Source organism: Heptranchias perlo, chromosome 2 (genome assembly GCF_035084215.1).
Source record: "Heptranchias perlo isolate sHepPer1 chromosome 2, sHepPer1.hap1, whole genome shotgun sequence".
NCBI lineage: Eukaryota > Metazoa > Chordata > Chondrichthyes > Hexanchiformes > Hexanchidae > Heptranchias > Heptranchias perlo.
Genome location: NC_090326.1, coordinates 8,131,625 through 8,154,349, shown reverse-complemented (window position 1 = coordinate 8,154,349; position 22,725 = coordinate 8,131,625). Strand labels below are relative to the sequence as shown.

Below are 22,725 nucleotides of genomic sequence, written 5' to 3'. Positions count from 1 at the left end.
GTGCATCACTTCACATTTATCCACATTAAATTGCATCTGCCATATGTGTCTGTCCATTTCACCGGTCTGTCTACGTCCTCCTGAAATCCTTCTCACTATTTACTACGTTGCCAAGTTTTGTATCATCCACAAACTTTGAAACTGTGCTCCCTATACCCAAGTCCAGGTCATTTATATGTAACAAGAAAAGCAATGGTGCTAATACCAACCCCTGGGGGACCCCACTGCAAACTTCTCTCCAGTCAGAATAACATTCCTTCACCATTACTCTCTGCCTCCTACCCCTTAGCCGATTACCTACCCAAGTTACCACCGTCCCTTTAATCCCATGTGCTTCTGTTTTCCGAATAAATGTGTTATGTACACTTTATCAAATGCCTTTTGAAAGTCCACATATACAACATCTACTGTACTATCTTCATCAACCCTCTCTGTTACTTCACCAAAGAACTCAATCAGGTTAGTCAGACACGATTTGCTTTGAACAAATCCGTGCTGGCTACCCTTATTAACCCATGCTTCTTCAAGTGAGAATTAATTTTGTCCTTGACAGTGGTCTCTCGTAGTTTTCCCACCACTAACATTAGACTGGCTGGCGTGTAGTTACCAGGTTTATCCCTCTCCCCTTTTTTGTACAGGAGTGTAGCATTTGCAGTCCTCCAGTCCTCTCGCACCACTCCCATTGACAGCACCTCCCAAACCCACGACCTCTACCACCTAGAAGGACAAGGGCAGCAGGCACATGGGAACAACACCACCTGCACGTTCCCCTCCAAGTCACACACCATCCCGACTTGGAAATATATCGCCGTTCCTTCATTGTCGCTGGGTCAGAATCCTGGAACTCCCTTCCTAACAGCACTGTGGGAGAACCTTCACCACACGGACTGCAGCGGTTCAAGAAGGTGGCTCACCACCACCTTCTCAAGGGCAATTAGGGATGGGCAATAAATGCCGGCCTCGCCGGCGATGCCCACATCCCATGAATGAATAATAAAAAAAGGAGGATTGAAAGATTACAGTCAGAGCTTCTGCTTTCTCCACCTTTGCTTCCCTCAGCAACCGAGGATGCATCCCATCTGGACCAGGTGACTTGTTAACTTTGAGTGATGCCAATCTATTGAGCACCTCCTTTCTATCTATTTTTATCCTCTCCAATATCTACTCCCTCTTCCTCTACTGCGACATTAACTACAGCCTCTTCTTTTGTGAAGACAGATGCAAAGTACTCATTCAGTACTTCCATCATGTCCTTTGGCCTCCATGAGAAGATTTCCTTTTTTGTCCCTAATCAGCCCCACCATTCCTTTAACTATGCTTTTTTTATATGTTTATAAAAGATTATTGGGTTCCTTTTTATATTATCTGCTAATTTTTTCTCATACTCTCTCTTTGCCCGCTTTATATCCGTTTTCAATTTCCCCCTGCACGCTCTATATTCTGCCTGGTTTTCTACTGTATTCTGTACCTGACATTTATCCTAAACCTCCTTTTTTCTGATTTATTTTAGCCTCTGTTTCCTTTTGTCATTCAGGGAGCTCTAGCTTTGGATGCTCTATCTTCCCTCCTTACGGGAATAAGTTTGGTTTGTACCCGAACTATCTCCGCCTCGAAGGCCTGCCATTGTTCATTTACTGTTTTCTTGGCCAACCTTTGTTTCCAGTTCACCTGTGCTAGATCCCTTCTCCAAAGAGATTATGGGATCCATGTACACAGGTCACTAAAATGTAATAGTCAGGTACAAAAAATAATCAACATTATTCCTTCATCTAAGTCATTGATAAATATAGGGAAAAGCTGAGGCCCCAGTACAGATCCCTGGTGGACACCACTGGTCACATCCTGCCAACTGGAGTATGTACCCATTATCCTTACTCTCGGTCTCCTACCTCCTGACTAATTCCCTACCCATGGCAATCGGGGGTTGCCTCCAATTCCATGCACTTTTATTTTTGCCAACAATATCTTCTGGAAGTCCTTGTAAATAGCATCCATAGACACTCCCTTATCTACCATATTAGTGACCTGCTCAAAAAAATTCAACTCAGTTCATTGGACATGATTTACCCTTTACAAATCTCTGATCAGCTCATATTTATCCAAGTGCTCAGTCACTCTGTCCCTAATAACAGATTCTGGTAACTTCCCACAATAGACGTTAGATTAATAGGTCTATAATTTCCCGGTTTCTCCCTTCCTTCCTTCTTAAATATTGGAGTGACATTGGCAACTTTCTAATCCAAGGGGACAATTCTTTAATCAAGATAGCTTTGGAAGATCATCTGCAATTTCCTCACATACTTCTTTCAATACTCTGGGGAGGAATATATCAGGTCCCGGAGATTTGTCAATCTTAAGTCTTATTATTTTCTCCATTGCCATTTTTTTTACTTATAATAAAACTAGTAACTTCCTCCCTTTCATTTATTTTTAGTTTTCCTTATATATCTGGTACTTTATTCTCTCGTCTACTCTAAAGTCCAATACAAAGTGATTTAACAAGTCTGCCATTTCCTTATTTCAATTACAATATCAGCTGTGTCAGTCTTTAAGGGGCCCACATTACCCTCAGCCACCCTCATTCCCTTAATGTACTTGTAAAATCCTTTGGTATTATCCTTGATATCCCCTGCAGATTTTTTCTCCTATTCCTTTTTGTAATTCTTACGACTTTCTTTGTATCCTTTGCTCTTCTTTATATCTCTCCCAGTCCACGGCATCTTCACAATTCATTGCATTTGTATAAACCTTTTCTTTTAGTTTTATACTTTCTCTCACTTCTCTTGTTGACCATTAATTACGGGGCAAGAGCTCTACTTGTGTAATTAAACAAATCCGTGCTGGCTGTCCCTTATTAACCCATTGGAGAGGGAAAAAAAATTAGATAAGGGCCGATTTTGGGTGTAGGTAGCGTGATGTGCTATTACCCCACGCCCAATGGCCCCTGTGCAGGCAGGACACAAGTTTCAGCCCACCCGAGGATTTACCTGCAATCAGCGTTCCATTCAATGTCTTGCACTTGAAAACAATGCAATTTGCCACCACCAGAGGGAGCTCAATCTCTTAAAGGGAGGATGTTCCGTAGAAATCTCTTAAAGGTAGCTGGTACCTGTTATTTGCTGAAAATAACAGCCTACTGTCTGCACGGAGTCTGAACAGAGATCACACATCGCACACGTAAAACACAGATGCAGGTCCCATCCCTATGTTTACACACTGATAAGTTATATTAAAGCATTCAATAAAGGTTGCACACTACTAAATCCCACATCCTCCAATCTGCACACCAGACCTCACCAATCTGCCGATCTGAGTTGGTACCAGGCCTGCGAGAGTGCATGCACCAAGGTTCTCTGATGATGCACTAGAGACCTTGGTGCAAGAGGTGGACAGAAGGAGGGACATCCTATATCCACGGGGGCGGGGGGGGGGGGGTGCAAGAGGCCCTCCAGACATATATCCAAAAGGCAGTGGGAGGCAGCGGGGGACGAAGTCAATGCCAGGAGCACAGCATCATGAACACAGATACAGTGCAGGAAGAAGTTCAATGCTTTGACATGAGTGGTCAAGGTGAGTGAGGTCAACTGTCAAGTGGTGTCTCCCACCAACTGCACCACACACTACACCCCCATCACCCACATACCAATAAACTCTTTCCATCAGTACTCAACTCTTCCAATCAGATGCTTCCTCTCACCCTTACACATTACCACTGTTTCAAGCCGCCCACCCACAACTCACAGGCCACACACACTGGCAGCTATTCAACCATGACAGGCACATCACCCAGACACACATCCCGCTTTCTTACAGGAGAAGGTGGCGCATATCTAGAGGCAGCAAGTGGCAGTGGCATTTAGTCCCTCGAGCCTGTTCCGCCATATAATTAGATCATGGTGGACCTGTGACCTAACTCCATATACCTGCCTTAGCCCCATATCCCTTAATACCCTTGGCTCACGGAAATCTATCAATCTCAGATTTAACTTTCACAAGTGAGCTAGCATCAACTGCCGTCTGTAGAAGAGTGTTCCAAACGTCTCCCACCCTTTGCGTGTAGAAGCATTTTCTAACTTCACTCCTGAACGTCCCGGCTCTAAATGTTAGACAATGTCCCTGCGTATTAGTATTCAAGTGTAGGAGACCTCCAAAAACAGTTACAAATGTCTCGGCAGCCAGAGGCAATAATCCAGCCACTAACCTGTAAATCCTGCATGGTCCCTTTAAATAGCGCCGGTGGGGGGGTCCTCCAGGCACTCTAAGACACGTTCAGATGGTCAGGGTTAAGACTGTGCGTTGAGTTGAGCGTTAAGCCCCAAAATGGTGTCTATCACTTTAAATCAGCGTTGTGCACTGATTGAAGCCATTTTCTCCCTACTTTACATGATTCCAGCGTTCGTTATCTGTGCCTGCGCTAACTCCTATACCAACTTGGCGTCTGGTGCATGTCACGCTGGCAACGTGCGTGCGTATCATAGACACCATCTTGGATGTCGGAGAGGCCGTGTAGCGCTGAAACAACGGGCGCTACACGTCCCAATTTAGCGCCCAACGTGTTTCTAATTCACTTGTTCTATTCCTTATGCTACGTGTATTAGTGCATAGAACTCTTATTTGGGCAACAGACCCTGCCCTGCCCTGCCCTTTTGCCCTGATGTTGTTTTGCTCACACGTTTTAACTTCTCACACTTCTTGTTTTTCATCACTCCTGTAGTATTTTTATCAGTTATTTCGTTTATTATTTCCTATATATTGTTCTGAACCTGAAGTATTTATATTACCTTTAACACTATTTCTGTTCCGAACTTTGCTCTCATCCCCTTTTCTCACCTTTTGGCTATTTTCACTTATTATTATTTCTGCCTGAGCCCTCTCCCCATTATTGGTTCAAAATCCTTTCTGCAGCGTTATTTATCCTTTCCACTAGGACCTGGGTCCCATTCCTGTTCAGGTGGAGCCTGACCCAGCAGTACAGCTCCTTCCTGTCCCAGGAAATGGAACCCCTCTTTCCCACACCAATCCTTTATCTGATCTGTTTGTCCCTCTGCCAGTTAGCATGTGGTTCAGGTAATAATCCTGAGATTACCACCCTCGAGTTCCTGCTTTTTAATTTGGCTCCAAGTCCCTGATGCTCTCACAGCAGGACCTCCTCCCTGTCCTTCCCTATGCCGTTGGTCCCGACATGAACCAATACAGCTAGGTTCTTCCCCCTCCCTTTCCAGGTTCGTTTCCAGCCACTTCCCAGATGAGAGGGATATAATAGCATACAACCTCTTATTGGTGCTATTCATGGGTTAATTGTGCATTACTGAAAGCCTGTTCGTAACACACGATATTGCTTGTTCACTCTGATTGCCACCGCCCCGCCGACCCCAACCCCCCAGAATTGCTGCTGTCCCAGACGTGGCTAACTTACATGCAGGGCCCATGCAATGCACAGGGCTGAGGACCACCAGAATCGCAACAGGCCGCCAGTGAAACATGTTCTTTTTTCTCAATGCAGATGCTGACTGAGTTGCTGAGTATTTTTAACATTTTCTGTTTTCGTTTTACCTGGAAGGAGTGGTAGTATAGGTGTCATCCAGCTGAAAAAAAGCACAGACACCAGGGGGCAGCACTGTGCCAACTCAAGCTGCCAATATTCATGCATTACGCAGTAAAAGAAAGAACTTACATTTATACAGCGCCATTCACGGTCTCAGGACGTCCCAAAGTGTTTTACAGCCATGAAAGTACTTTTGAAGTGTAGTCACTGTTGTAATGTAGGAAACGTGGCAGCCAATTTTCGCACAGCAAAGTCCCACAAACAGCAATGAGATAATGACCAGATCATTTAGTTATATTGGTTGAGGGATAAATTGGTCAGGACACCGGGGAGAACTCCCCTGCTCATCTTCAAATAGTGCCATGGGATCTTTTACTTCCACCTGAGAGGGCAGGCGGGGCCTCGGTTTAACGTCTCATCTGAAAGACGAAATCCGAAATAAATTCCTGCACTAGATTTAAACATTATGATGAATATTTATTTGCCACTGGTTAGAAAACAGCAGGAGCCCAGCATGTGAGGGCAATAATGAGATCTGAAGAACTGAACTTGAAAGTGTAGGACAAGATAAATAACATGGAAGTGGAGACAGAAACAAAACTCTCCAGTTTTGCAGAAGATACCAAAGGAGGAAGGTCTGCAAATAGGAGGGAGCAGGCTGACCACATACAGAAGAACCTGGATAGATTGGGGTTCTCAGATCATCAGAAAATATCGTTTAATGCAGACAAATGCAAAGTAATGAAATTGGGAAAGAATAATAAACGTTGCCAATATATTCCACATGACACAATTCCACATGACACAACACAGAAGAGGAATTTGAGCCTTCAGCACAGTGTGTGGCTGTAGTAACAAGAGCAAATAGCTGTATAGCCAGAGGAATAGATCGCAAATCTCAGGAAGTGAGATTGGGCCGAGTATCGCCTCTTTTTTTTAGGCGCTAAGCGGCCACCTAAGGTTTCAAAACGGGGTCCAAGATGCCCTCCCGACGGAAAGTGCGCAGGACGCCATCTTGGTTACGGCGTTTGCGCTCGCGCCCAACGACCGCCGGCAGCACGAAGAACAGGCGGATCTTCACCTGGATCAGGGAGCAACGCTGATTTGAGGCCACTGCTGCCATTTTGGACCTCCACAGTCTAACCAAAGCCCCGTCCTTACCTCGCTCGGTAGAACACGATGTTAAAGGACATGAAGGACCCCCCCCAACCCCAGTGCTGTTTAAAGGGATCATGCTTCATTTACAGGTTGGTTGCTGGATTATTTCTTCTGGCCGCTGGTCGACTTGTTTTTGGAGGATTTCTGGAGTTGTTCAAACTTTCAGTAATCCACAGGGATTGGTCTGGCTTCTCTTACAGTCCTGTTTGTGCCTCTTGGAATATACTGCACAAAGAAGCTGCCTCCAGGGGTGGGTGGCCTGGTGGGGCTTCCTCTGGGAATTGAATCTAACTGGGAGAATGAAGAGAGGCCACACGGAGCTGGACAAACTACCAGAACAGGGAGGGGGAGGAGTAGAGCACTCAGCAGGAGACCATATCCGCAGAGGGTCTTCAGGGAGTAATTCGCTTACCTCAAGTTTAGCGATGACCAGTGTATGAGGTGTCTTCGATTCACCAAGGAGGTGGTCACTGAAATCTGTCACCTGCTGCAGCCACAACTACAGCCTCAGAGCAGGGCATGGACCGCACTGGTCAAGGTCACCGCTGCTGTAATATTTTATGCCGCTGGCTCATTTCAGGTTGCAGCTGAAGATATAAGTAACATCTCGCAATTTGCAGTGCACTGCTGTATAAGGGAGATCACTGAGGCTTTCTATACAATGAGGAACATGTACATCTCATTCCCACTTACCAGAGACAAACAGGAGGAGGCAGCATGAGGTTTTGCTCAGATTGCCAGCTTCCCCATGGTGCAGGGTGCCATTGACTACATTAACATTGCCTTGCGTGCTCCTCATGTCAACTCTACAATCTTCATCAACAGAAAGGGATTTCACTCCCTCAACATGCAACTGGTGTGTGACCACAGACAGCGCATCATGCAGGTAAATGCCCGCTATCCTGGCAGCCGTCATGATTCATTCATTCTGCGGCAGTCCTCTGTTCCACTTTTATCTGAACCAGCACGGCAAGTCAAAGGCTGGCTACTGGGCGACAAGGGTTATCCCCTCATGACATGGCTCATGACTCTGATCAGGAACCCACACACACCTGCACAGCAGGTCTACAACGAGAGCCAGGCTGCCACACGGAACATCATAGAGCAGACCATCGGCGTCATCGAGTAACACTTCCGCTGCCTGGACCGCTCTGGAGGAGCCCTGCAGTACTCAGCTGAGCGGGTATCCAGATTTTTGGTAGCGTGCTGCACGCTGTACAACCTGGCCATTATGAGGGAACGGCCCTTATCACCGCCTATCAGGTGAGAAGCTGAGGAGGAGGAGGAGGAGGAAGTGGAGAAGGAGGAAGTGGAGGAAGAGGAAGGGCGGCTACAGCGTAGACAGTCCCTTTCTGCCAGGGCTCTACGTGATCAGCTGATTGAGGAGCGATATCAGTAACCTCAGCTATACCTCCCCATTCACCAACAGTCCCACACTCCTTACCTTTCCTCTCTCAATAATCATCACAATATTATGCAATAGCCATTTTTGCTCACAGCAAGATCATAAAAAGAGCTTATCAAAGATTACAGTCCAGTTGGAGTATAAGGGAAAGCAATGAATGTAGATATTACCCACATAACAACATTCATTGCATTTGAATGTAATTAATTTTATGTGAAGTGCTATGGGATGTTTTTCAGAGATGGAATAAGGTGTTATATAAGTGCAAGTGCTTTCTTTTAATGTGCGTTATTAGAATAGGCTAAAAATGGGCATGCAAGTTACAAAGTCCCAGTTCCAGACAGTGGAGTGTGGTTGTTATATTTACAAGCGCAACTGCATTTGCACAACACCCATCACTGCAACCAGTATTAAGTGTACATGGTGGGGTGGTACCTAGCAAGTGCCCTAGTACGGGCCTAGTTGTGTTCTGCTGGGGTCTGTGCAGATGGCATCAATCACAGCTGCAGTGGTTAAACAAAATGTCCCAGAAGGAAACGATCCAACCTTCTTTCCTCTTTGAAGAGTTGGGCACACATAATTATCTAAAAATGAAGGCATTGTGAGCGTTCTCCAGGAAGGGTATTTCAGGTGCATAATATTGTGTTGGTGGGTGCATAACTTTTATACATTGATAAGAATATTTGTCCTCCTTGCTGAGATACACAATGACTGTGCAGAGGTGGATCAATGTGCTCACAGTCTATGAGTCCTGTACCTTGGGGAAGGCACAATGGGACCCATTTTTGTCTCGAGGTGTAAGTCCGTTCTAATTTGGTTTACACTGCTTTAAGGCCCACCTGAATCTCACGCTCATATGGCACTCAATTCTCCGATCTAAGCTCATTTTCATAATTATTCACAACTCCAGGTTAAAATTCAGATGGATCTAAATTCAGATGGATTTAAAGCAAGGTTCCCTCTATTTTTTTGGCCATGTGCGGAATGAATTTGGGTTTGTGCACTGATATAAAGGCTGTGTGCACCACCATAAAAAAATCACAACTTTAAATAGAACATCTTTATAGAAAACATTATTCAGGGTAAATAACAAACAGAATAAATGTACAAAATAATGGATAATTGTAACAATTTAATGTTCTATTGGCTGATAAATTTATTTAATTTATGAAATGGGTTTCTTAAGTTGCAGTAGGATTGAGCAGACCAGTCTCATTATATTTTATTAAAAATTACCTGCTGGGAACGATTCCGGTCAGCTATTTGTTGAATCAGCTTAATGACTGATTCAAACAGAAATAAATTGTGTGCAATCAGAATATTTAAATTGAGTCAGAAATCAGTCAGTGTGAATTTGGGGATAGGGAACAGTTTAATTAAAGCCCCCCCATCCCCTCCCCTCCCCCTCCCCTCCCCATCCCCTCCCCTCCCCATCCCCTCCCCTCCCTCCCCTCCCCCTCCCCCTCCCCTTCCCCTCCCCCTCCCCCTCCCCTTCCCCTCCCCCTCCCCTTCCCCTCCCCCTCCCTCCCCTCCCTCCCCACCCCCTCCCCTCCCCCTCCCCTTCCCCTCCCCCTCCCCCTCCCCCTCCCCCTCCCCTCCCTCCCCTCCCCGCTCCATTGAATCCTCAGCAGGGTTTAACACATTATTGCATTCCAATTGTACATCTTGCAGGTCTCATTAGTTTTGGCTGCTTCGATGTATGGGCCCCTCATCTCTGATTGGGCGGACATGCCTGGTCTCTGATTGGGCAGAGATGCCTGGTCTCTGATTGGGTGGAGATGCCTGGTCTCTGGTTGGGCAGAGATGCCTGGTCTCTGATTGGGTGGAGATGCCTGGTCTCTGGTTGGGCAGAGATGCCTGGTCTCTGATTGGGTGGAGATGCCTGGTCTCTGGTTGGGCGCATAGGTCCAGTCTGTGATTGGCCACTGACAAATGCATTGGTTTCGATTTTACTTCCTGGTCTGGTTTCCACGCAGCCAATCAGTTGCTCGCCGACTACATTCCCTAGCAACGCGGTAAACAATGCGGCGGCTGGGGCCGGAGCCATGGGATAGTCATTGAATCTTACAGCACAGGAGGAGGCCATTCAGCCCACCGTGCCTGTGCCGGCTCTTTGAAAGAGCTATCCAATTAGTCCCACTCCCCTGCTCTTTCCCCAGAGCCCTGCAATTTTTTCCACTTCAAGTATTTATCCAATTCCCTTTTGAAAGTTATTATTGAATCTGCTTCCACCGCCCTTTCAGGCAGCGCGTTCCAGATCATCACAACTCGCTGCGTAAAGTGTTTTTTTCCTCATGTCGCCTCTGTTTCTTTTGCCAATCACCTTAATCCTGTCTCCTCTGGTTACTGACCATCCTGTCACTGGGAACAGTTTCTCCTTATAAAAAGAGGGTCGTAGGGCTGGAGGAGGTTACAGCCGTAGACAGGGTTTGGAGGGATTTGATGAGAGGATGAGAATTTTAAAGGCAGAAGCCACCAAAATAGACAGCCATTTCCCCCAGTACAGAATGTGACTCAAGATTAACAGGAAGGGTGTTACTTTAACTACTAAAGACGCAGAAAAGGTGAGACATTGAACCCTCTAAGTATCACAAATCGATGTATAATGAGGAGAAATCAATCTCTGAACCTTTAACTAACAGCACATGGAAAGAAAGAAATGAATGACCTTTAAACACCTGGTCCACTTGGCACTAAAGTGTCTGAAACTCATAATAGGAACTCCAGGAAAACAAAATACTGACAAATGTTAAACTGTTTTCTTGACAAAAGAAATCTCGATTTAGCTTTTAAAAGATAAAGGGGGAAAAATGTGATAAGGGTCCGTTTTGGGCGGTGTTAGCACGATGTGTTACCACCCACGCCCGACCCTGCGCGGGCAGGACGCAAGTTTGGATCCAAGGGAACACTTACCTGCAATCAGGATTCCATTCCAGGCCTTGCAGGTGGAATCAATGCAATTCGCACTTTCCACCACCAGAGGGAGCTCAATCTCTTAAAGGGAAGCTGTTTCTTAGAAACCTCTTAAAGGTAGCCGGTACCTGTTATTTGCTGAAAATAACAGTCCACTGTCTGCACGGAGTCTGAACAGAGATCAGACATTGCACACGTAAAACACAGATGCAGGTCCCATCCCTATGTTTACACACAGATGAGTCATGTTAAAACATTGAATAAAGGTTGCGCACTACTAAATCCCACACCCTCCAATCTGCACACCAGATCTCACCAACCTGCCGATCTGAGTTGGTACCAGGCCTGTGAGAGTGCATGCACCAAGGTTCTCTGATGATGCACTAGAGACCTTGGTGCAAGAGATGGACAGAAGGAGGGACATCCTATATCTGCGGGGGTGGGGGGGTGCAAGAGGCCCTCCAGACATATATCCAAAAGGCAGCGGCAGGCAGTGGGGGATGAAGTCAATGCCAGGCTCACAGCATCATGAACATGGATGCAGTGCAGGAAGAAGTTCAATGCTTTGACATGAGTGGTCAAGGTGAGTGAGGTCAACTGTCAAGTGACGTCTCCTACCAACTGCACCACACACTACACCCCCATCACCCACATACCAACAAACTCTTTCCATCAGTACTCAACTCTTCCAATCAGATGTTTCCTCTCACCCTCACACATTACCACTGTTCCAAGCCACCCACCCACAACTCGCAGGCCACACACACTGGCAGCTATTCAACCATGACAGGCACATCACCCAGACACACATCCCGCTTTCTTGAAGGAGAAGGTGGCGCATATCTAGAGGCAACAAGTGGCAGTGGCATTTAGCCTCTTGAGCCTGTTCCACCATTCATTGAGATCATGGTGGACCTGTGACCTAACTCCATATACCCACCTTAGCCCCATATCCCTTAATACCCTTGGTTCACAGAAATCTATCAATCTCAGATTTAACATTCACAAGTGAGCTAGCATCAACTGCCGTCTGTAGAAGAGTGTTCCAAACGTCTCCCACCGTTTGCGTGTAGAAGTATTTCCTAACTTCAGTCCTGCACGTCCTGGCTCTAAATGTTAGGCTATGTCCCCGTGTCTTAGTATTGAAGTCTCGGAGACCTCCAAAAACAGTTACAAATGTCTCAGCAGCCAGAAGCAATAATCCAGCTACTAACCTGTAAATCCTGCATGGTCCCTTTAAATAGCGCCGGTGGGGGGGTCCTCCAGACACTCTAAGACACGTTCAGATGGTCGGGGTTATGACTGTGCGTTGAGTTGAGCGTTAAGCCCCAAAATGGTGTCTATCACTTTAAATCAGCGTTGCACACTGATTGAAGCCATTTTCTCCCTACTTCACATGATTCCAGCGTTCGTTATCTGCGCCTGCGCTAACTCCTATACCAAGATGGCATCTGGTGCACGTCACGCTGGAAACGTGCGTGCGCATCCAAGACGCCATCTTGGATGTCGGAGAGGCCGTGTAGTGCTGAAACAACGGGCGCTACACGGCCAAATTTAGCGCCCAAACTGTTCAACAGGGGCTCACACGAACTCACCTGACTCACCGACTCAGGTTCCACCCCTCAAGCATTGCGTTTGGTGCAGAACACGCTGCTCCCTTGGCCCTCCAGCCTGAGCTCGCTTCCCACTGCTTCCCAGGGCAATCAGTTACCACTCTCCAACATTTCGCTGCTGGCTGAAGTTGAGGGGCTGGCTCAGGAAGAAAAGAATGAGGCCTTGAATCCACCGCCTCCCTGGGCCGGAGCCGCGGGATCGGACACTCGGACCTCCAGACGCTCCCCAGCACCAGAGGCAGAGCAGCTCACCTGGAGCTGGAGCACTGGGGACCGGGGAGGCCGAGCTGGAGAAGGGCCTGGGTTCCGGGCACTGGTCAGTGTGGGAGAGGGGCTGAGAGCACTGGTTTGGTGCGCGAACGGAATGTTTAAGTGCCATGGCCCACAACCGACTGCTGCGTGGCCATGCACGCACGCGGCTTAGAGGGAACAGTGATCTAGAGATGAAATCATTGGTAGGAGAGGAAAGTTGCATGTAAGTCAAATTGAAAGGGATGGGATAATTAAAGGGTTTGGGGGTGGGGTGATGGAATTCAAAGAGCTTCTAGAAAGCCTTAAAAAGCATTTCAACCCATCACCAGCCTTTAGTAAAATTTGATGGTCAAGGGATGAAGAAGTAGCAGGCCATGTTGCAAGGACAGGGACGTTTAGGTGCAGGCGTGAGTCTGCAGACCAGGGATGGTACAGCTCAGTTGCTGCCCCCCCCCCCCCCCCTCTTTTCCTGGCTGCTGAAGTCGATGTGATGCTGCATGAGATGCTTGCAAGGAGGAACGTTGTCGCTTCAAAGCTGCAGCCAGGTTTCCAGCCATAGCTGACGATTGCAATCCCTGTGCCTGTACCCTTTTCTGCATGGTAGCCACGGGGAGTCCTCGCAACAGATGGCACAGCTTAACCTCTGCCTCTCTACTGACCTCCGGACCCTGAGAACACAGGATCCCACGTCCATTCCCAGGTGCGTGTGCCAGGGCCTGAACAAATGGTTGATGGCATCGTGGCAGCTGCGACCCTGACCCTGATCACCCTGACACGTGTCTTCCTTTCGATCATCACCCTGTAAAGCATGACATACATTGTAGGTGTTAGGATGCGTCTGACAAACCTTGGTCAGGCGTTCACATCTCAGACACCAAGGGTCTGCTGGCACAGTCTCCACCAACACAATCCATGATGCAGCAGCGAGTGTTACTTCTCTCTGCAGATGTGGGGGGTGCAGCTGCTGCTGGTGGAAGAGCACAGAGAGCCTCTTGGGCTGTCAGACCTGCCCAGTACCCCTCCGCGGTTCCTCCTCTTCATCCCAGTATCTTTTGGTACCGATAAAGGGAGCTGTAGCCAAAAATAAAATAATGGCAACTGGCATAAAAGGCTTACGGGAGTCTAAGTGCCAATAGGGGAAAAAAAAAACTCAAAGAAGAATTACAAGAAGGCCCTTGTAAATTATTTAGCTGTAAAATAGACTGGCCTCTTGAAGGCCCCCCTGCCTTCAGGTCTACCTAAGACCTTCTTTCCACCAGGTCTCCGTGAGGACTTGGCGCCCAGCACATTCATGGAGACCTGGTGGAAAGAAGGTCTCAGGTAGACCTGAAGGCAGGGGGGCCTTCAAGAGGCGAAAAATGAGGAGTCGCCTCCTACCCCCATTCACATAACCCAGTGAAGCTGTGGCCTGCTTCGGACAGGAGCTCTCTGCAACTACAAAATCCCCCCTCAGGAGAATTGAGCAGTCCAAAAACCGGGGCTAAATGGTAGGGATCGATTTGCCACCCAGTACCATCCCGTTTTGGAATGTAAATAGTGTGGTGAAGTGATCAAAATCTTCCCCACTGAGTCTGCCTACCCTGCTGCTCCTGTAGCTTGGAGATAAAGTCACTGTAGGTATTTATATGATGTCATGGAGCACCTGTGATCCTCCTCTCTAGGGTGAAAAGCTCAAATTTAATCATAGAATGTAACAGGTACATTGTATAAAGCTGTATAAAGCTCCTACTGCTCAACAAAACAAAGTTGACAATCAAAGAGTTCACAGCACAGAATTGGCCTTTCAGCCATTCACACTCATGCTAGCTCTTCAACTGGCTCGATCTCCCGTAATCCCGAACCGTGGAGGGGTACTGGGCAGGTCTGACAGCCCAAGAGGCTCTCTGTGCTCTTCCATTTCCCTGCTCTTTCCCTGTATCCTTTACAAATTCTTGCTTTTCTAATACTCACCACTTCCTTTTTAAATTGTTCTACAGTATGTGCCTCAATAACTACATTTAGTAAAACATTCCATGTTCTAAAAATCATCTGTATGAAAAAATACTAACTTTATCCCTTGTTCTTTTAGTGATAATCCTGAGTCTATACCCACTTGTCACTGATTCACCAACCAGTAGAGACAATCTGTTGCATTTTATTGTTTACTAGCAGCTTTAGTATTTTTCTTGTCATTTATCTTCAGCATATTGTGGGGCGTTTCTTTCTGATTCAGATACTCAGTAGATAGACATTGAAGTAAGACCTTTCCGTGGACTTGCCAGCCCTGTAAATAATGTTGATTTATGTTCGCATGACTAAAGATATTGCACATCCAATGACCCATATTTTCTCTTTCAGAAGCCCCACGTGTGACACTGCATCAACTGATGGACCAAGAATTGCACCTGAAGATGGATCCACACAACCGATGCAAGACGCAGAGATTAATTTGTTGAACTGTGGAGAAATTACGTGAGTAGCATTCAAATGATTCGCAGCTAGATTGGAACATAGGAATGTACAGGACTGGAAAAGATCATTGCAGTCCATCTGGCCAGTCCCAGTCTGTAAGAAATGTCATATGCTATGATACCTTTCATATCCCTCTATCAAATTTTTCTCCAGGTATTTAGCCAACTCTCAATTGCCTGGACCCCCCACCCTCCCCTTGAGTCCCAATCACCGATCTTTCCACCTCCCACGATGGCCTCTCTCCCCCCCAAGCCCCGATCACCGACCTTCCCCCTCCCACAATGGCCTCTTCCCCTCCCCCCCCCCCCACCACCATAAGCTCCAATTTTTCCACCTCTCAAGATGGCCTCTCTCTAACCCTCCCACCCTGCCAATGCCCGATCGCCGACCTTCCTCCCTCCTGATTGCCGGGGTCAATTTGGCTGGTTGCCTGGCGGGAAACAGAAGAAATAATGATAATGAGTTCCTGCCATAAAATTTGGCTGGAGCTCCATGTCCCCAGCTCACCCGGTTCTTCAGCCGTTTCCGGCCATCTCCCCACCCTCCCCACCTCCCCGTAAACACCGGGGTCTCTGTGTCTTCAGTGGGTTTGTGAGAACCTGTTCTTGTGTAATGTTTCTATGTATTCTTCAATCTCTTCACCAGCTACCACTTTCCTCATAAGAGATCCACAAGGATGGAATGGTGTTCAGGCAGACCAAACTTAATAGCACTGTTTTTCCCTCTGGAGGCTGCACGGCAGGACACTCACATTCATACCCCGACATTCGCTGAGCAGCCTAGAGACTCCCACCTAGAATTTCCATAGGGGTTCTCCTCATCACCCACCATAAATTTGGCGGGAGATCGGCATAAACCCTGGAGAAACGACATAAGCAGTTGGGATTTCTGCTGATCCTCCGCCAAAGTTGCGACAGGAGATGGAGGAATCCTCGCGGAAATTCCACCACATCTACTCAAGGTGGGGGTCCAGAAAGTGTAGATGAGGAATTGACACGCGGTGAGACACAGAGCATAAGGAGGCCAGAGGATACAGATGTGGAAGTGAAGCCTGATGTGGTTGACCGATGGTGTGCGACTTATTGGGGCTGAAATTGGTCTTGGGCGAAAGCACAAAACAGGCAGTAGCGAAACGGGCAGTAGCACAACAGGCAGTAGCAAAAACAGGCAGTAGCGAAACGGCTCCCAGTTCGACAATCTGACCAATTTTCTCTTCCATTGAAAAGGAAGCTTGCGTGGTCATAAGCGGTGACAAAACCAAGTAATGTTTTTCCAAATAGCAATAATTCACTGGATGTAAGGATTGTTTGGTGTTAGGGTCTCTTGTATGACAATAGGGCGCAGGCAGTGCATTGATGTTGAAGTTTAGGGTTAGGATCTGATGGCTATCTGTGAGGAGCAAGGATTTTAATTAGACCACAGAGAGGTTGGTGAAAGCAGGTAGATCTTTGATGGGAAAATACCTCCAAATAATAATTATCTACTTACCTGTGAAGATTTGTGCCTCAGCTGTCTGGCAACCTTTGCAATGCACTTGCTTCCTGTTTTTCACGGTTCGGTCTTCAGCATCAGCAGTGTCATCATCAACCTTTCAGGCACCTTCTGTGCCATTTTCTGTCATGAGGGGAGGGGAGAGGAGAGGCGAGGAGGGAGGGAGGAAAGGGGGAAAGGAGGAAGTGGAAGAGGGAGAGGAGGTAGAAGTGGCAAAGGGAAAGGAGTGTGAAATTGCGGTCAGTGATGGAGTGGAAAGATGGACCTTCTCGGTTTGTGTCCGGCTTCTGTATTGGAATTCCATTCAGCGTCTACTCCTCGGTTTTCACACTCTGTTTCATTTTCTATCGTACTTTTCTGGTTTTACAGCTGTCCTGATAGTTTCCCGACTGCTGCCCTTTCTGAGCTGCAGTTCCGAGCCGAGGCATTTCATTCCCTAAGTGTCCACTTTTGAATTGCTCCTGCTCCCTGGCCTTCCCTTTTGCCGTTGGGTTTGGGTTACCATTGATTCTTCAGCCACGCTTTCCATGAATGTGGTGACATTGACTTTTAAGGTTTTCCCATTTATACTTCTATTGTTCACAACTTCTGTTCCTCTCTTTGTGGTAACAGGCTTCTATTTTTCAGGTGCTCACTCGGACTTTTTGGATTTCTGCTTTAGTTTAGTTAATGGATTTCCCCTGTCACAAAACCTTAGGAAAAATTACATTACACTGACAGCACCAATCACAGCTGCAATTCCAATGGCATGTTGAAACCACTTGCCATTTTTAAAACACAATAGATATTTTTATATATGATGTATTTAATATTATTTAAATCTTGTATATGTAATAAAATTGTGGTTTGTTTCTGCAGCAGTTACGGTTTAATGCATTTCATAGTTTGTTTTTGCAGAAGTAATTTAATAAAAGCTGGCAGGTTTCAATGTTGTACGTTGTTCTGGGAGCACAGGTTTCACTATGAAACTGTTAAGCTGGGCAGCGAGCACACACTTCAATGTAAGGCCATTATATTATACCGGGAGTGAAAATGTTAGTGTAAAACCCTTAAATTGTACCGGGAGTACAAATTTCTTTGTTTTTTCATTTTAGGCTCAGAATCCCCCTCTCGGTGGATGAGATTAGACAGTTTGGAGCCAGCAATAGAGAGCTTTTTATTAAGTCCAGTTGCTACAGTCTCATCCCTATTGCTGTTGAAGAATGTGGCTTGACCATTAGCTGGGTCTTTTCCTCTGATCCGAAGAGCATATCATTCAGTGTTGTTTATCAAGAGTCTGAAGAAACATCATACGAACAGTGCAAGGTAAGGGGAGTTACATTGTCATATAGGATTGTTGGTTATACTGTTACTCTGTGCCAAATCTGACAGATGTTTCTAAGATTACATTCAAATGCAGATTTAAAGTCAAAATAATCACAATGTGAACAGCACAAAATTATAGTTTCATGTTTCTAATTTATAATATAATTATGCTCAAAACTTATAAATATGTTTTTTTCTCATTTTGTATGGGATATTTACTTTATCTAATTAAAAGTCTCGGGGTAGAATCATAGAATCATAGAAGTTTACAACACGGAATGCTGGTGGAGTTCTTCCCATACCCCGGGTAACTTCAGTGGAAGATCGGTGAAAAGCCCGGAGAAATGGCCATTGATGACGGTACTTGTATCGCTAAAGTTATGGCAGGAGGTCGGAAAACACCCACAGAAATTCCAAGTGCTTGTGCCTAGCCTGTCCATAGCATCACACCCCTCAAAGGTGTCATACCTCAAAAAGAAAGGTGACCTGATAAAGGTCTTTAAGATTATGAAAGAGTTTGACAGGGTGGACGTAGAGAAGATGTTTCCACTAGTGGGGGAGACCAAAACTAGCGGTCATAAATATAAGAGAGACGCCAATAAATCTAATAGGGAATTCAGGGGAAACGTCTTTACCCAGAGAGTGGTGAGAATGTGGAACTCGTTACCACAAGGAGTAGTTGAGGCGAATGACATAGATTCATTTAAGGGGAAGCTAGTTAAACACACGAGTGGGAAAGAAATAGAAGGGAATCCTGATAGGGTGAGATGAAATAGGGAGGGAGGAGGCTCGTGTGGAGCATAAACGCCAACATAGACCAGTTGGGCTGAATGGCCTGTTTCTGTGCTGTGGACTCGATGTAACCACCTGGGAAACAAGAGGTGCAGCAGGAGGAGGAGGAAGAGCAGGAGATGCCTCGACCACCATTGTCTCTAGTTACCAGAGCTCTCACAGAGCAGCTCATCAAAGAACGCTTCACCTGAACCACCCCTCCCATCCCCTTTTAATCACCCTTATGCAAGCCCTTAGTGCCTGCCTTGCGTATTTGTTTACCTAGTACTCCTACATTGTGTATCCCCAGTGTCTACAGCTTGAGATGAGGAAACTTCAGATGGCCGTGATGGGTGACCTTAACAGCTCTGGGCCTCGAGGGCCCAGCTTCAGACTGTGACATCTCGGCCTGGGGCCGGGGCAGTCTGGCCCAGCTGGCTGTGTGGCACTGATAAGGGCACAGGTAGAGTGGGTGACAGGAGAGCAGGCATGCTGTCATCCTGAGAGAGGACAGCAGGTGCCTCTCCCATAGAGCCAAGCCCACTCTCCTGAGACTGCCTCAGCTCTCCTGTGGCCCTGTGTGAGAACAGAGGTGACGCTCTGGAAACCCCTGTCAACAGTGGCCCCAAAGCCAAGATGGCAAGCTTGGCCTCCTCCACTGGCACAGCCTCCTGCCTCAAGTTGTGGGCGACCTCCTCCTGCAAGAAAGAAGGTAGTGTGTTAGTGCGAATCTTGTGAGGCGGTTAGAGAATGTGCCTTTCACGGTTATGGAATAGTTGGTATGCAGTGTGTAAGATGTGAGGTCTGGGGAAGTGAAGGTTGCAGTAGTGGTGAATGTACAAGTATAAGGAGAAGGAGATGGAGTGAAGTCTGGTGCAGTGATTGTAGGAAAGTGGAGTGAAGCAACGTCTTCCAACTGGTGACGGAGTTGTTGCCTGGAGGGCTTTCTGCCCTCTGTGGGGGGGGAAGAGGATCTTCGTCCTCCTCCTGTCCACTGCCTGTACCGGGCCTCCAAGGCAGCTTCGGAAAACCTTGCTGGCCTCTCAGTGCTTGTTGCAACCATATCTCTCCTTCCAAATGTTTCCTTCGTGTCTGCAGCTCAGGTGCCCCTCCCCTTTAAGAGGTGCTGGCTGCCTTTAAGTGACATCAGAGGCGTCTGATATCTGGCCCCCACAATCAGGCGTGCGGCCAGTGAGTAACGCTGGCTGCAGCCTGACTCGTGATAATTAGCAGACAGCACAAGTATTACATCCTGTCTGGGACAACATTAACAGGTGCCTGTCGAGGGTGCGATCAAATTTCCAGGCCAATATTAGTCAATCTCCAGTGGCATTGCATGTAGGAAATGGAGATCAGGTGTGTACAGCCACCAAGTGGGGTTAGAGGACGGGGATAATTGGACCAGGGCACAAAGACCTAATTCAATCCCCGTTTTAAAGTCATTCATTCTGTCCTTATTCATATTTGCCTTTTATATTACACATTTGTGATGGAAAGTGCCGATATAAACTTGTCAAGTTGTAATTACACGATCCAGGTGGTGGTGGCACTGCAGCACCTTCACTGGGGAGAGGCTATCATTATAAAATGACATGTTTACATCGGCAGTTTGCTTATAAATGTGAACAAAGGAATTTATAATGGAAACATTGACAGGGAATGTGCGTAGACAGAAAATATATTACTTGTTGAGTTTCCATGGCATTGCACATGGGGAGTCAAGACCAGGTGTAGTCATTACTGTAAGTGGGGCTAAAGGGCAGGAGAGCATTGAACCAGGGCCAAGGGAGGACTGGAGCGCTGTGGTGAGAGACCAGAGAAGAGGACCGGTGGACAGTGGAGTGAGTCAGAAGAGTGGAGCTGGAGGGCAGAAGAATTGGCTGCACTGCTGAAACCAGTAACAACAGTACGGTAATCTTGGCCTGGGGTTAGGGCGGAGGGAAGGAGGGGTAGGGGATGAGCAAGAAAAGAAAGGGAGAGAGGAACGGATGAGAAAGGGGATGGGAGAAGCGGGAGCAAGAGAAGGGAGCAGCTAGGGAAGAAAGACGGGAGTAATGGGGAAGGGAGGGGTGGGGGAGGGAGGGAGGTAGGAACAGGAGAAATGGGGGAAAGAGAGAGGAGCGAGGAACAGGGAAGGAAGGGGAGGGGAGGAATAGCAAGCGGACTGTATGAGATGAGGCAAGGGATCTGGGTGAGGGGAGGATGGGGCAAGGGAGTTTGGAGGAGAGGGGAGGCAGGGGAAAGGAGGAGGGAGGTGGGGAGATGAAGGCATAGGGAGAGGAGGAAGCAGGAAAGGAGGGGAGGAAGAATAGGGAAATGGGAAGGAGAGGAAGAGACAGAGAGAGGAGCAAACTGGGTTAGTGGAGGGGATGGGAGGGCGAAGGGCAGGGGAGAAAGAAGGCGGACGGGGAGATGGAGAGGAAAAGAATGGGCCCAGGGAGAGGGAAGGGGGCAGGGCAGAGGAGGGGAGCATGCCAATGGAAGAGGACTGAGAGGAGGGGAAGAAAACAAGGCCGAGATGGGGAGAAGAAATGAGTGGGAGGAGGAAATGGAGAGAGGAGTGTTTTCTGCTGGGGCTCTTTGGGCTGCTCTCTCCACCTCCCCCGTCTAGTGCAGGAGCTGCTTTCACCCCCCCCCCCCCTCCCACGACCCTCCGTTAATCACTTCCCAGTCCCAGGACTGCTTTCTCTGCCGCCCCTCCCCAGTCCCTTCTCTGTTCTCTTCTTGAAGACCACCAGTCGCCGTTGTGGCAGACAATGTGAGTTGACAGAGAGATTATTAGTTATGGTGGTGCCTCAAGTGTTTTGAGAAGTTTCCCTTTGCATTAGTGAGTTTTCATGACACCCAGGTGCTGAGAAAGAGTATAATAGGTGAGGAAGTGAGTGAAGGCAGTATGAAAGGTAAAAGATGTGGATTGGCACCAGTGCCTTGACTCACTTTCGCTACCCTTGAGGGATCACTGAACCTCTTCCAGCACAGTGTGACAGATTGTGGAGGTAGTGTAGGGAGCGATGACTGCCTCTGCCCCCTCCCACCACACAACCTGCACCACCCTCTTACTCTCTAGCCCCTACTCCTGCCAGAAAGAACCTCCATGGATGTGACCGAGAATCTGGAGGCCCTTCCAGCTACTTGACACTCTGTTATTTCAGACATTCTCATACAAAAGTGATGCTCCCTTTTATCAGGCTGCAGCTTTTTAAAGGCTGCACCAGAACTGAATTTCCCTCCCTCCCAACAAGACTGGGATTACCCCCCAAACCTGCAGTATATGGCAAATGCAGGCCTCGGGAGGAAATTGCAGCAGATTAGTGGCAAATTCACGTCAGCAGGTGGTATTGCCGCTCTGCTGCTAACCTGCCATTGGAAGGAAAATCAAGCCCTGAGTGAAGTTTTGTGATTAAATTCTATTAATTAATGAGCAGCGCTCAAAGTGGAAAAGTCACCAAGTCCAGCTGGAATACATCCTAGCTGCTGAGGGAAGTAAAGGTGGAGATAGCGGAGGCTCTGCCCAGAGAACTGGAGGATTGCAAATGTTACGCTCCGGTTCAAAAAATGATTGTGGGATAAACCAGGTAACTACAGGCTAACGTCGGCGATGGGGAAACATTTCGAGACAATGGGGGGGAAATATTGGATAAGGGCCGTTCTTGGGTGTAGGTAGCGTGATGTGCTATTACCCCCGCCCAATGACCCCTGCGCAGGCAGGACACAAGTTTCAGCCCACCCCAGGATTTACCTGCAATCAGAGTTCCATTCCGGGCCTTGCAGGTGGAATCAATGCAATTCACACTTTCCACCACCAGAGGGAGCTCAATCTC

General features: G+C 47.4%; 1 protein-coding gene across 1 annotated transcript in view; it reads left to right on the top strand.

Moving 5' to 3' along the window:
• fyco1a (FYVE and coiled-coil domain autophagy adaptor 1a) overlaps positions 1-22,725 on the top strand; it is a 314,197-nt gene that overhangs the window by 257,510 nt on the left and 33,962 nt on the right. Inside the window, exons 14-15 of the mRNA XM_067995711.1 lie at positions 15,224-15,337; positions 17,923-18,133. Coding sequence (XP_067851812.1) covers positions 15,224-15,337; positions 17,923-18,133 — 325 coding nt within the window. The remainder of the gene's footprint in view (positions 1-15,223; positions 15,338-17,922; positions 18,134-22,725) is intronic.